The sequence below is a fragment of the Photinus pyralis genome, unplaced genomic scaffold, assembly GCF_008802855.1.
Source record: "Photinus pyralis isolate 1611_PpyrPB1 unplaced genomic scaffold, Ppyr1.3 Ppyr1.4_LG1, whole genome shotgun sequence".
Lineage (NCBI taxonomy): Eukaryota > Metazoa > Arthropoda > Insecta > Coleoptera > Lampyridae > Photinus > Photinus pyralis.
The window spans coordinates 16,670,700-16,684,162 of record NW_022170249.1 but is presented as its reverse complement, the minus strand read 5'-3'; the positions used below and the strand labels follow the sequence as shown (position 1 = coordinate 16,684,162).

General features: G+C 38.4%; 2 protein-coding genes across 2 annotated transcripts; both read left to right on the top strand.

Annotated features, from left to right (window-relative positions):
• The first annotated feature begins 2,376 nt into the window (after positions 1-2,376).
• LOC116159184 lies at positions 2,377-3,010 on the top strand. Its single transcript, XM_031472124.1, has 2 exons — positions 2,377-2,523; positions 2,575-3,010. Exons 1-2 carry the CDS (start codon positions 2,476-2,478, stop codon positions 2,959-2,961), a joined length of 435 nt encoding a protein of 144 aa, XP_031327984.1. The 5' UTR covers positions 2,377-2,475; the 3' UTR covers positions 2,962-3,010.
• A 4,982-nt stretch (positions 3,011-7,992) lies between these two features.
• LOC116182519 lies at positions 7,993-8,657 on the top strand. The gene is made up of 2 exons (XM_031503055.1): positions 7,993-8,150; positions 8,201-8,657. The coding sequence occupies exons 1-2, from the start codon at positions 8,103-8,105 to the stop codon at positions 8,600-8,602; spliced, it is 450 nt and encodes a 149-aa protein (XP_031358915.1). The 5' UTR covers positions 7,993-8,102; the 3' UTR covers positions 8,603-8,657.
• The last annotated feature ends 4,806 nt before the right edge of the window (positions 8,658-13,463 follow it).

The following is a 13,463-nucleotide window of genomic DNA, read 5'->3' as shown; positions in this document are numbered from 1 at the left end:
GTTGTGGCTCCCAAAGGAACGAAAAAATCCACTACCTTCCCTCCCTAAAGATTGTAGAACATCAATCAGAGAGTTCAAAAAGTACCAACAATTTAAAATTGGACCAGTTTTTGAATTTCGTTGGAAAAATGGGCGTTTTTTGATGTTTGCAAAAAATTTTCTATTGGACCGATTTTGTTTGTTTTTTTTTTATCGACGCATAATTTTGTTTTCTTTACTTTACTAAAGAAGTGTTATTCATAAAATATGGACCGTTTTCGAGTTTTAAGCGAAAAACTAAAAAAATGACAAAAATTTTGAGGTTTTTTGGCTGCCAAAAGTTGTGCCGGGGAAAAAATTGTGCGTACTCTTCAAATACATGTTATTTGGACCCAAATGGACCATTTAAAACAATAAAATCTTTTACACCACCTTTTGCAGGTTAAAATTATCTGCATACTGGACTAAGAGTAGGTCTTCGTGAAAATTATCTATTTCGAGAAATGCGACCAAAAGCAAAAGATGCACATGCCCTTTGCTTTCCATAAAGTTGCGCCCAATAGATAACAAATGACACATAGGCATTTTTTCACTTATTAGCGGAACATAAACATACGAAACGTCGTATGGTATGTTATATAAAAGAAACGCTACCGATATAAATACAATTCCCCTTTTTAGTTAAATTCCTAAGCGGGATACGATAACTAATGGCCGACACTGACAATTTTATTTAAAACAAAGTGTTTGGAGTGGTGTAGGTTGCGACTGCACTGGAACCTAGAGTAGCATTGGGTAGTGTTCAGTGATGAATCCGGATTTTGTTTGGGTATGCATGATGGCCGTATGAAGGGCAGCCGAAGACGTGGGGAACGTCGCAATGTTGAATTTTCTGTTATGAGGCATGTGCACTAAGCTGTGGGGACTATGGTATGGAGTACTATAACTTATGGGACTAGGGCTCCTTTGTTATTCTTTCGAGGTAATACGACCCCCCAGCGATATGTGGATGACGTGATAGAACCCGATATTCTTCCATCTCTTCAGCAGTTGGAAGACCCACTTTTCCAGCAGGATAATGCCCCTCCCCACATTGAAAGACGTTCTATGGACTTATTTGCACATGATAACGTCAATTTCTTGCCATAGCCACCCAGATCTCCCAGTATATCGCCTATCGAGCAAGTTTGCGACATTATGAAGAGAAGACTGATGAACTTACCGCATCCTCCGCAGACACTGCAAGCTCTACACAATGAAATAGAGGTTACTCACAGTTGCTTGGGACACAATACCTCAAGAGGAAATCGGCCGTCTGCTAAAATGCGATGCTACGAAGCGTGAGGGAGTGCGTAACCAATAGGGAGGGACTACTATTTTTGTTAATAAAAATATGTTTATATTTCATCCTTTTTCTTTTAAATTTTAATCTATTGTTACCTTTTAGTAGCTAAACGTTTCTGCAAAGTTTGGTCAAAAAATTCCAACTCCTTCTTGGTGTTGCAATTTCCATGTCACTGAGTATATATAAGAAAATGAAGAATTTATTTTAGGTGTTCGAAGTGCCGGTTTATTAGGTTCTACAATACCAAAGTGAATTCATTCATGCACATATCTATCTAATAACTATAAAAATCTATAAATCAGTAAAATTGATTAGAACAAATCACAGGAAATGTGCTTAATTAAAAATGTTAACAAACAATGCTAATCTGGTCCACTAATGACCTAAGAACTAGATAATTTACAGGAGGTATCATTATAGAAAAATGCATTGAATAATTAAGTAATTTCCCCAATGGTAAAAGAAATAGGCATTTGTGGGGAAGAAAAGTCATGAACAAATGCAATAATTAGTTAATTATACTCTTGAGATATAATAATTCTTCTTCGATTATGGGCTCTCAAAGCTTTACTCAAGGACCACCTCTCTTTCAGAAAATCCCTCTATTCTGATCATAACCATCCCACTACTAATTCTTCTTTATTTTTGTACCAATACGCCATAACCACCAAAACGATAATGCGGATTAAATGGTGATTTTAATATTTTAGAACAAAGCGTTTTATTTTAATTAAGTATGTATGTCGAAATACTCACTGTGTACCTCTCTTTGACATAAATAAATTATTGCTCCTTATCAAGTCCAAAAAATGGCTTAATATATTATAAAGTACAGTTAAAAACAGATTTATCTGAAAATGTCATCGAGCCTGAAATGGTAGACCAGTTAGCAACAGGGAAATTGATTGTTTACACATCGTTTTGGATTGGTAACTCTCTAAGATATTTACAACGATTTGCAACGTTCCTATTTTGGACATCATGGAGTTAATCTTGGCAGGGCCGATAGAAGACATGCCTGTTGATTAAGCGCCACCAGTCGGTCAATCAGATCATTAGGTCACCGTTCACACGATAACCAGCGGGTATAAATTTGACCCACATAATCCCGAAAAAAGTAAGTTTCTGGTCAACCCACACGCGCCAACGACATGAATGGAAAGCTGATGATCTGCCTCTTCCTGGCCTGCATCTTCCAGGTAAATACAAATTACAATGTTCGTTGGGCATCTACGTAACGTATTGGTTAGGTGCGGTCTGGAGTAGTACCACAGGTGAACATAGACGCCGACGAAGCGGAGGCATGCATGAAGGGCACGGACACTTCCAGTATGGTCGACGAAAACGCCCACGTAATATATCCAAGTGAAGTAACAACCAAGTATTTTGAATGCGCCCTCCAGGCGGGTCATTACTTTACAAAAGACGGCGAGTTTGATAGCGAATACATACTCGGAAAGCTGGCAAGCAACTTTAGTGCGTTGGTAGGGGAAGACGTCGATGGCAAGAAAGCGAGACAAATGGCAAATGAGCTGTATGCTCCATGCAATGTTCCAAAGGGCGAAAATAACGTAGAAAAACTAGTCAACTTTAATAATTGCGTGGTGATTGAACTACAGAAGAAGGCCACAGCTTAATAAACGCTACTGTAATTTTGTGTATTAAAATAAAGTCGCATGCAATCGAGGTTGTTATTTATACTGACTACACCGAAAGTGTTTCACAGAAATCCTAGGTAGGAGTTGCAATTAATTTATTATAATTGTTGGAGACCAAAATCGCACAGATAATTAAGGTATGCAATAAAATAATAACAGTCTCATTTTTAATAAGGAAATCGTCCGCATAGGAAAAATGCTCTGTTCCGATGCCCCCAGTAATTAACTGTAAAACAAAGAAAAAACAACTCGGTAATAAAAATTGCGTATCCACCTAATTCAATTATATCCTCCACAATGAAAGATAAGACTCGATCCAACTAATTCCAGAACTCCCACACCATAAGGTTACTGATCATGTTATAATAATACTTACAGTTTCACAATTGCACGTTGAATTTCGTATTAAAAATGCACCAATAAAAATTCAAGTTAAACGGGATCCAATTGGAAAATACTGTACTCCTCAAGCAAACTATCATTTTTTATTGACCTGCTTTTTCTTTGTATCAGGGGACATGTAGTTTCGGATATCCAGCGCAGACTCCAGAGAAGGCCCCTTCGAGCTATGGTGTAACTCCAACCAAGGAATTACCATTTCTATGAATCGTAAACTAGAGAGTGAACCAACGGTCCAAAGTTGAACTGCTCGAAGGGTAGACTCGAACTTGTGTGTAAATAAGATCTTCCCAACTGGTTTTTACGCTGTAACTTTCAGTAGTGGTTCAGTCGTACTGGCTGATTGCTTTGGATTGCTCAAGCCAAATTTGTCAGGAGAGTCAGAAAGATCTTTTTAAAATCATCGAATTTTGTTAATCTGTACTATAAGCATTTCTAATTATACAATAATATGTTAATTTTAAAATACGTAAAATAAATAGTTGTTAGGACGTGGAATAAAGGAACATTGTAACTTCATCCACAAACCCGTATTGCCAAACGATACCAAGCTCATACAAAGGCTGGAAAATTAGTGATTAGTGATAAATCTATATTTTTCGGTGTAGTACAGTATGATTATCATTATCGACAAGTAAACAAGATTATTTGTTTGTTTTTTAAACTATTTATTATCTCTGGGTCATTAGATAATTATGCAATAATTGAATTCCACTAAAAACTAAAATGAAGTCATAATGATAAACTTTTATTATGCCATGAGCAACAACAATGATCTCTTTACACCTTCAAGGCTTTATTGCTTAGAAGGGAGGGGCGTTTCTTTGGCAGAGCCTTTTTGGGAAGAGACCGTCTAACCTAGCATTAAAAAAACTCTTGCCTTTAAAATTAGAACCCTTCACCATGGAGAGTTAAAAAAAACTTATGGTCAATTTGTTTAAATAGTTTATAAGACGGAATGGGCACCTGAACTGGGTAAACAATGAAACTTCCTAGAAGTTGAGGTAGTGGTTTCAAAAAGGCTGAAATTGAATTATGCAATTTACACAGTGTTTGTTATCATGTTTGTTATCCATTATAGTCTAAATATGATACTATGTGAACTGATGTCATGATTTGGTCAACAAATACACCTTTGCGTAATAACCTGGCACTATCAAAGCTACCCTTTCCAATGCGAATGGAGTTACATTATTCCATTGATCAACAGGTAGCGTGGTTAAATATTCCAAGGAACGCTCCAATTGCTTTTTGGAAGTTAAAAATTGTGAATCTTTTGTCTCCAAACTATGACCTTGAAGGATACAATACGGTTTCCATGTAAAGGGAACGATTACGTTTAACGCAGCGCATACCAAACTGTGGGGGCCTCCCTAACAAAATCCGAATTGGTTTGGCTTTTATTATAACAAATTCATCCGAAAGTACACTCCAGAGGCTTATAAAAGGTTTGATTGAAGTCTATTTAGTTAGCCCTTTGATGTCCTGCTAAATATGCTACGAAAGCGAAATTCCAAGTAGAAAAATTTGAAAATACTTTCCAAATTACCTTCCATAGATTTTAGTAAAGCGGTCCTCATTTTCTTAATTCCGTAATTTACTGCACTCTCTTTACATAAAGATGTCATCAGTTTTCTGAAAATGCGGGTGAGATTTCCCTAAGGACCTTTTACATTCCCGGGTTGTCTACGTACTATAATCAAATCAAGATAATGAATGCAATGAAGCAGAAGAACTTTTATTCCTACAACATAATTCAATCATAGTTTAAATATAGTTTAGGATGACATAGTAACGAAGATAATAACGGCCATCCTGTATGTGCTAATGTTTTAATTTAATTTAAATCTGGAGGATTTCATTCCGAATAAACACAGAATTGGTTATTTCATCAGAATTTGTTATTTTAGTGTCTATTTTTCGATTTTAGAATTGTTTGCAATTTTTCTTCGATATGTTCCGAAGTGAGTTGAGACTATTGAGTCTCATAATTTATTAATTTTGAGTCATTATTCGGATTTTTATATAAAACAAACAAAAACCCCCGACTCATCACACAAGCCGATAACAAACATCGTAATTGAATTTCAAAGCCACCTTCCTGCGGGTTGTATAATTCGTAAAGATCTAGAATGTGGAACATTCCATTACAGGTAAAACGCACATAAAGTCTGAAATATACTCTAAATTGCATCAAAGCTCCTTATATTAATCTTAAATGAAAGCTACCCACACTTGTGGAAAAGCTTCATTGCGTACTAATATCTTTCACTTCCACTTGACAAATAATAAAACGAACCCTTGGGTATCCCCAAAACATTTGCTTCATAGATTTGCTTCATAGATTACAATCTATGAATGTACAAAGCTACCCCCAATATTGTGTAGTGTTTTCTAAATCCTTGCAAATTCAAATTTATAAAGCAAAACCCTAATAGATCGACTGCAAATAATACAAATGTAAATAAAATACATTATACCCATTAAATTAATAAATTAATTTATTTATTTATTTCGCCACGACCAAAACAACTCATTAAGTTTCTCTCTCTCTCGCGCGCGAGTGAACATCCATAAGGCGCATCTACTTGCGTGCCTTCGTCCTGGAGTAATTAGAATTATTAATATTCTCCAGTGGCGTAACTTGCGTCTTTTGCATTTAATAAAATCCATAAAATTTACAGCGGGAATTGTTCAATTCAAAACGGTCATATGTGGAACATTACAAGTTTAAATAGCCCTTAAAAACCCTTAAAAGCATTCAAACTGCCATAAAAACTCTCAGTTATTAAAGGTTTACAAAGACTTTTAGGCAATCTGCAAAGCTCTGGGGTGCTTGCACATCATTAAAGCTGTAAAATACCCTCCAAGCTACTTGTACACTCATTCCATAGGAACCCTTAAGCACTGAAATCGTGGTAAAGATTCTAATGCATTCCAACAGTTACTCTTCACGATTTTAGTAGACCTTTAAGAACCCATAAAGACCTTTTAAGCTTGTAGAGATCTCTAAAAAGCCTTTTAGCGACATTGGGAAGCTCTTGCTTGGAATATTCTTAATGCTTAAAGGCGTAAAAGGATTCTTAAATTCTATTAAATCTCTAGAAGGCTTTATAAAAAAACTTACAAAAGCCTTAAAGCTAATAAAAGCTCGAAAGGTTTTAGAGGTTCCTGCACTTTTGAAAACGCCCAAAGGGTCCTAGTGGCTATTAATTGCCTTTAAAGGTACTAGAAAACCTTGGAAGGTGTAACAACACCGTTGAGAGTATTCATAGGATTTTAAAGGTTTTTAAAGCTCTACAACAAACTAGTTGTCAGGTAAACTCCTGACTTGACTTTCCGACTACTTTTAATAGTCATTGCAATTATTATCTTTGGTCATAGTATAACATTTAGAAAATGCCCTCTAGCGCCTTGAACCCGACACAAAAAGTGTAGAAGTTTTTTTGTAGATCTCATCAAGACCCTTCTTTTTTGTAAGTAACACTTTTCACTTTGATGCTTACTTTTAGAGGAAAATGCAAATTAAAAAAATAAAATAAATACTTTAAGTTTTCAATTCAAAACTTCTCTTAACCAAAGGAACTCACAAAAAAATTGTAATGAACTTTTTGTAGTTTTTAAGCCATTTTGGCCAGTGTAAGTTAAAAAAAGGAAAAAAAAATTTTTTCAAGCCGCTATGGATCTTTTAAACTTTTGACACCCTCAACAACCATGAACGTTTTCGATTCCCCATACCAACCTATATGCACCCCAAATTTTGTCCAAATCTGTTCATACCCTTAAATGCTCATAAATATTCTTCAATACCTACGAAGGATCCTAGAAGTTAAACTTTTGTTGGTTGCAGTGAAGTATTCTGATTTTCTTGAGATTGAAATTTCAAATCACATTTATTCTGTAACTAGCTCTGCAGTTTTAAAAACATGCACTTTTTGTGTGCGATTTGTGTTTAAAAAAATCGTCATTTTTACATCAATTTCGGTTGGAAAACGTTTAAACGCCTAATATGGATGCCTCTGAAGTGAATTGAATTGAACTCTTTCTTGGATTACTCAAAGTACAGGATCCGATTATCAATTTATCCACATTTATATTGCACAAGAATTGTCGCAATGAAATCACTACACCTGAAAATGTGGTGACTTCCTGGCATGAGTTTTAAAATAAACAGTAACATTTGGGGACGCGCTTTTCTACTTATCACGGCACCTGGAGATAATTCAATGACCTTCTCGAACGAGTGACAATCTTCACCCACGTGCGCGCCGTGGTGTCCGACAAGTGAACTACAAGGAATTTCCTGGTCTAATTTGATTTTAATTCAACTCGTTGGTCCTTAGTTTATTCAGCGGAAGGGGAGAAGTGAGCCAAATTGTATGAGTTATTAAATGAGGTGTGCTGATTATGAAAGTTTGAGAACCGCTGTCGTATCGGTATTATCTCTACTGCAGTAATCGATGATACTTCAATATTGACAATAATTTAAGTAAACTCCAATTGGTTTCTATTTTTAAGGGTTTGTCTTGTTTTAGTTTCATTGTCCACAGATGTTATTTGGTCAGCTATCTCCACTTTAAAGATTACAACAATAACCACTGTGACCTTTACGGGAGCAACGTGTTACGATGTGCTGAGTACAAACACGATAAGAGAACTGTATAAATTGACTGGCATCTTAATGCAACTGTCAAGTGCTTGTGTAACTCTCCGATATCACCATGTTCAAAAAGACTGTGTTTTGCTTGCTCATCGGGTGTCTCGCCTTGGTAAGTGATCGCCATTGTTTCGCACTTCTCAAACTGTATAATATTGCTAGGCGAAGTCTATTGAAGTTCCGGATGCACTCATTGATGAAACACTTTCTGCCTGCATGAAGGAGACAGACATCGATAAGGCGAAGCTCTCCGAAATGTTCGATGATGATTTCCATATAAAATATCCTCACGATGTGACATCGAAAATTGTCGAATGCGGCCTGGGCAAAGTTCACTTTTTCAACGAAGACGGCGGGTTTAACAGCAAATTTGTTACTGAAGATCTTGCAAAGTCGCTTCCAGTTTTTGTAACAGATGAGATTGACGCCAAGAAGGCGGACGAACTAGCGAAGGAAATCTACCATGAATGCAGCACTCCGAAAGGGGAAAATTTAGTAGAGAAGATGGCCAATTTCCACAATTGCGTAATGGTCGAATTGAAGAAGAAAACAACCGCCGCGTAAAATAACACGATCTTAATTGCAAAAATAAATTTAAAATAGAAATAAGGTACTTTGAGTCGTTCATTTTGCCCCAAGAAGAACGAGGTAGCAACACGTCTAGAGGAAATAATGCAGCCCCTTTCCCCTTTCCTTGATTCCCTCAATAGTGATTTCTTACGCCCCCTATTGTTGTGCTTCCACATCGGTGATTTTGTCAGCTCGATGTAAATGTAACTCCCTCCTCCTGGCCGCTGCCCACTCTTTGCATCTGTTTTTTTTTATATCCCCTTTCAACTGTTCCCTTTCTCCTACTTCACGTTTCGGCATGGTGACGACGCATACGTTAGAAAATGCTTGCACCTCCTATTTCGAAATCTGCGGTCAATGAACCAAATTTATCCCTAATGTTGACGCCTCCCCCTCCCATCGGTTGTACACGATGCTCCCACTCCACATTCCTGCAAATTGTTAACTTAGTCCCCAGCTGTTATCGTGAGGTTTAGTGTGACACCTGCGGTATAAACATTTTGACAGCGCGTTCTGCATTGGCTAAAATGAAGTGGCGCCGAGGTCTACTCCTAGTAACGGGAGTAGTGAAATTGCATTTGGCTGTGGTTAAGTACTTTGCAAGTTTGGTAGTAGAAAATATACAGGGTGCCTCCATTATACGGTTGATCATTGGTTTTAGTAGAATTAGCGATCATTTTTTTTCTATGGGTCATTGTGTTTTCTGTACGAAGTGACCGTTGAATGACTTTCGGAAGTGTTTGTCGCCAGGGGACAAATAATTAATACACACGCCAGTATCAGGATTTAATATTTCATTAACTACGATTTACGAAACGAACTACAATAATTGGCAGCACACACTCACAGAATGGCCGCTTCCCTCTCCCCTGCGCCATCTATCTTCCCTGGTGCCAACACTCGGGCATCCTGACTGGGCAACGCCCTCGTTGCATATTTAGCCACAGCCATGATATAAAACAAAATGAACTCTAAAACTAACAACAAGAAAAGAAATATGTATAGCTTAATATAACTGAAAATCTTTCAAATATTTGGGTTTATGTCTATTTCGTTTGCCACTTTGCACTAATTCTTCACCTCCTTCTTCACTTTGTAACTCATTTTCCACACTCACAATATTTTTTTGCGGTTCAATCACATCACTTCCATTTTCATCGCTGTCGTTGTCTGTGTCATCGGATATGTCGGTCTCTTCGTCCTCGGGTAACTTGTATACTTTCATTTGACTGACATGGGCCGTTGTTGAAAATGGCCTCCCTCCGGTCCCTGCAATTTTCTCGATTCTATAAACGTCGGCTGGAAGAGCCTCCGTAATCACAAATGGTCCTCTGTAGCGTGGTTGCATCTTCGTGCTTTCTCCCGTTGAAATTGCCACCCTTTTTACCATTACCACGTCACCCACTTTGTATTTTACTCCTACAAATCGTCTTTTATCGTGCCTGGTTTTGTATTTTGCTTGTTCGACTAGAATGTTCTCCCGAATTTCTCGTTGAACATCCTCGGGTGGTCTCCATTCAGCATCCTCCTCCTCGACTAAATTTGATAATGGTCCATCAGTAAATCGGGGTAGAAACCCATATAATGCCTCGAAAGGGGTTTTCCGTGTCACTTTATTTGGTGTAATATTTAAATTTCGCTCGACTTCGGGTATTTTAATGTCCCACTCTGTTTCATTATCCATCGCACTCATTATTACTGGCACTAACGTTTGATTGACTCGTTCTACTTGGCCGTTTGCCCGTGGCCACTGTGTAGAATTTAAAATGTGTTGAATACCGTTTCTATCGATAAAATCTTTAAATAGCTCCGAAGTGAAACAGGTACCTCGATCTGATATCAACCGTCTCGGTATACCGAATTGTGTCATAAAAAGTTCAATAGCATTCACAGTTGGTGCAGTTTTTGTGCTACTCATTGCAAACAGTTTAACAAACTTCGTTAAAGCGTCCACTATAACTAGTATATACATGTTGCCTGCGCTGCTTTTGATAAAGGGGCCCACATGATCTATATGAATCCTCGCAAAGGGTCGACTCGGCGGCGGAATTGGGTGTAACTGACCTGGCCTTTTTCCTCCCGGAATTTTGTTTATGAGACACTCGGCACACGCACTAATATGCCGTCTCACATACCGTTTTACTCGCGCAAACCAATACAGTTCCTTTATTTTCGCAACAGTTCTGTCGACACTGAAGTGCCCCAATAAATCGTGGCACTTCACGACAATACTTTTTCTCAAAGCACGCGGTATAACATACAATAACTTTTCCTCACCGTTCACGATTGTTTTTCTATACAATTTTGCACTTTTCTCCCCTGTACAATCCGGCGTAATGAATGCCGTTTTGTGTTTCGAGTTTTCAGATAAGGGCAATTGTAGAAACCCGTGCGCCATGTCTAGTGTTGTAAATAACTCGTTTCCACTTAAATTTTCCACTTGTTCATCGATTGTTGCCACAGGAAAATTTGTTTTAACAGTTTGTTTATTTAATTTACGGTAGTCTACCACTAAACGCGGTTCGCCCGATTTTTTATGCACTAGTAAAACCGGACTCGCGTAGGCAGATGTTGTTTCCTTAGCAATTCCGGTTTTCTTCCACTCATCCACAATTTGAGAGATAATTTTCCTCTCTTTCATACTGGCTCGATATGGTTTGCAGCGTACTGGCACGTTGTTATCCTCGATGGTCATCTCCATTACATTTGTACAGCCTAATTCTTGTAAGTTAAATGCGAAACAATGTCGGAATTCCTTGCACAAATCCACCAATTCTGCAGTTACTTCCGGTGTTACATCTTCGTCAATATTAAGCATTTCTGCTGTAATCTCAACTGTATCTGTGTCCGTAAACAGCTCCTCCAATTCTTCTCCTTTGTTTTCTATAACTCCCACTACAGCTCCTTCGTTTATTTTTACTCGATTGTTAGTTGGATTAGCGATTGGTACCGATACGATTTCCTCGCCGCAATGGACGTCGATGTAATTAACACTGTTTGCTGCTACTTCGTTTTCCTTCACGCTTCGCAATTTCACTCGATTTGAAGTTTCCTCTACTATTTGCAAGTTCTTAAAAGGATCACTGTTTCGATTACCAAAGATTAATCGGTCACCGACCTTCGCGTATGCTATGTGCTCTAGTTCTGTGAATGACCTTCCAATGATAATGTCTAGACTCTGCACGTTATTTGGCACCACATAAAATTTAATTCTTTCCGCGGTTACATTGTCCACTTTTACATCCGTTTCTATATATTCTTCACAAATTATTGCTGCTGCATTTCCAAAACCATATAGTTCTTGACGTTCGCGTTTTACATTTTTCTTATCGACCACTGCATTTTCTTTAATTGTGCACACTGAACTGCCAGGGTCAATAAGCGCTTCTATTCTTACTCCGTTTACTTCAACTACGCGTAGGAATTTGTCGATGTTGTTACCACTAGTTGATCCCGGTGATGCAATTATGAGTTGCTGCTGCGCCTCGGTTTTGTTTCTCAAAGGGCACTGTGCATGCCTATGCCCGCTTTGTTTACACTTGAAGCAAAGCTCAACGCCTTGGGGCCTGGGGCACTTAGAAGCATAATGGCCTATTTCCGTACAATTGTAACATTTTATTGTCTGTTCGGTAGTTTTCACTTTTGTATTGTCCTGGTTCACGTCACGTTTTTGAAAACTCGCTGTTTTCCCTGAATCCGCGGTCCACTTCGCATGCCTCGGTGGTTCTCGAGGCGATTCTGCGCTGAATCCATAACCCGATACACGATAAAGCGTTATTACATCATGTAAAAAATCGTCAATGTTCGCGTGTTCTTTCACTAAAAGTCCCGGTATCACATGTTTTCGCGATAAGCCCGTTGCGATTTGCTCTTTTGTTTCCCGAAATGATAGTTTAAGTTGTGAGCACAATTTGTGTTTTTCGTGGAAATACGTCTCCACACTTTCCTTTGATTGTTGGACTCTCCTTGTCATGTGTTTCCATTTTTCTGTGAGGCTCTCTTCCATTACGAATGTTGCTCGGAATTTTGTCTCAAAGTCTGACCAGTTCTTGATCTGCGCCCGCCTCGTCCGATGCCAATCACGAGCTCCACCGTATAGGTGAATTCTAGCGGTCTCTAACTTAAATTCTTCTGGCCATTTGTGTAATAAAGCGCAACTATTTATTGTGTCGATCCATTCCTCGGCTTGTATTCCACAGCTACCCCCGAAGTCTCCGATCGTTTTGTTTAAATCTGGCATAATATGGTAAACGTTGTCCCTTGGTCCCGTGTGTAATGCTTGCGCCTGTGCTTGGTTATTCCCCATTACTGATAGTAGCTGGGTCATAGTCGCCATTTGTTGGATCATTAATTGCGTTAAGTCAGGGTTACTGGAATCTGGGAATACAGTATTTATACTCTCGTTAACCGCATTTTCCCCACGTGATCCCGTCACTTGTCCCAACTCTGGGTCATAGTCGCCATTTGTTGGATCATTAATTGCGTTAAGTCAGGGTTACTGGAATCTGGGAATACAGTATTTATACTCTCGTTAACCGCATTTTCCCCACGTGATCCCGTCACTTGTCCCAACTCTTCCACATACGCGTCCTCGTTGTCACCATCACCCGCCATCTTCTTTTCTTTTTCTCGCAATCACACAGCAAAAGCGAAAGAAAATTTCACGATTTCTAGAGACGTTCTTGAGTTATAATTATTCCACTTCTGATAATGTTGTCGCCAGGGGACAAATAATTAATACACACGCCAGTATCAGGATTTAATATTTCATTAACTACGATTTACGAAACGAACTACAATAATTCGCCAGCACACACTCTCACTGAATCGCCGCTTCCCTCTCCCCTGCGCCATC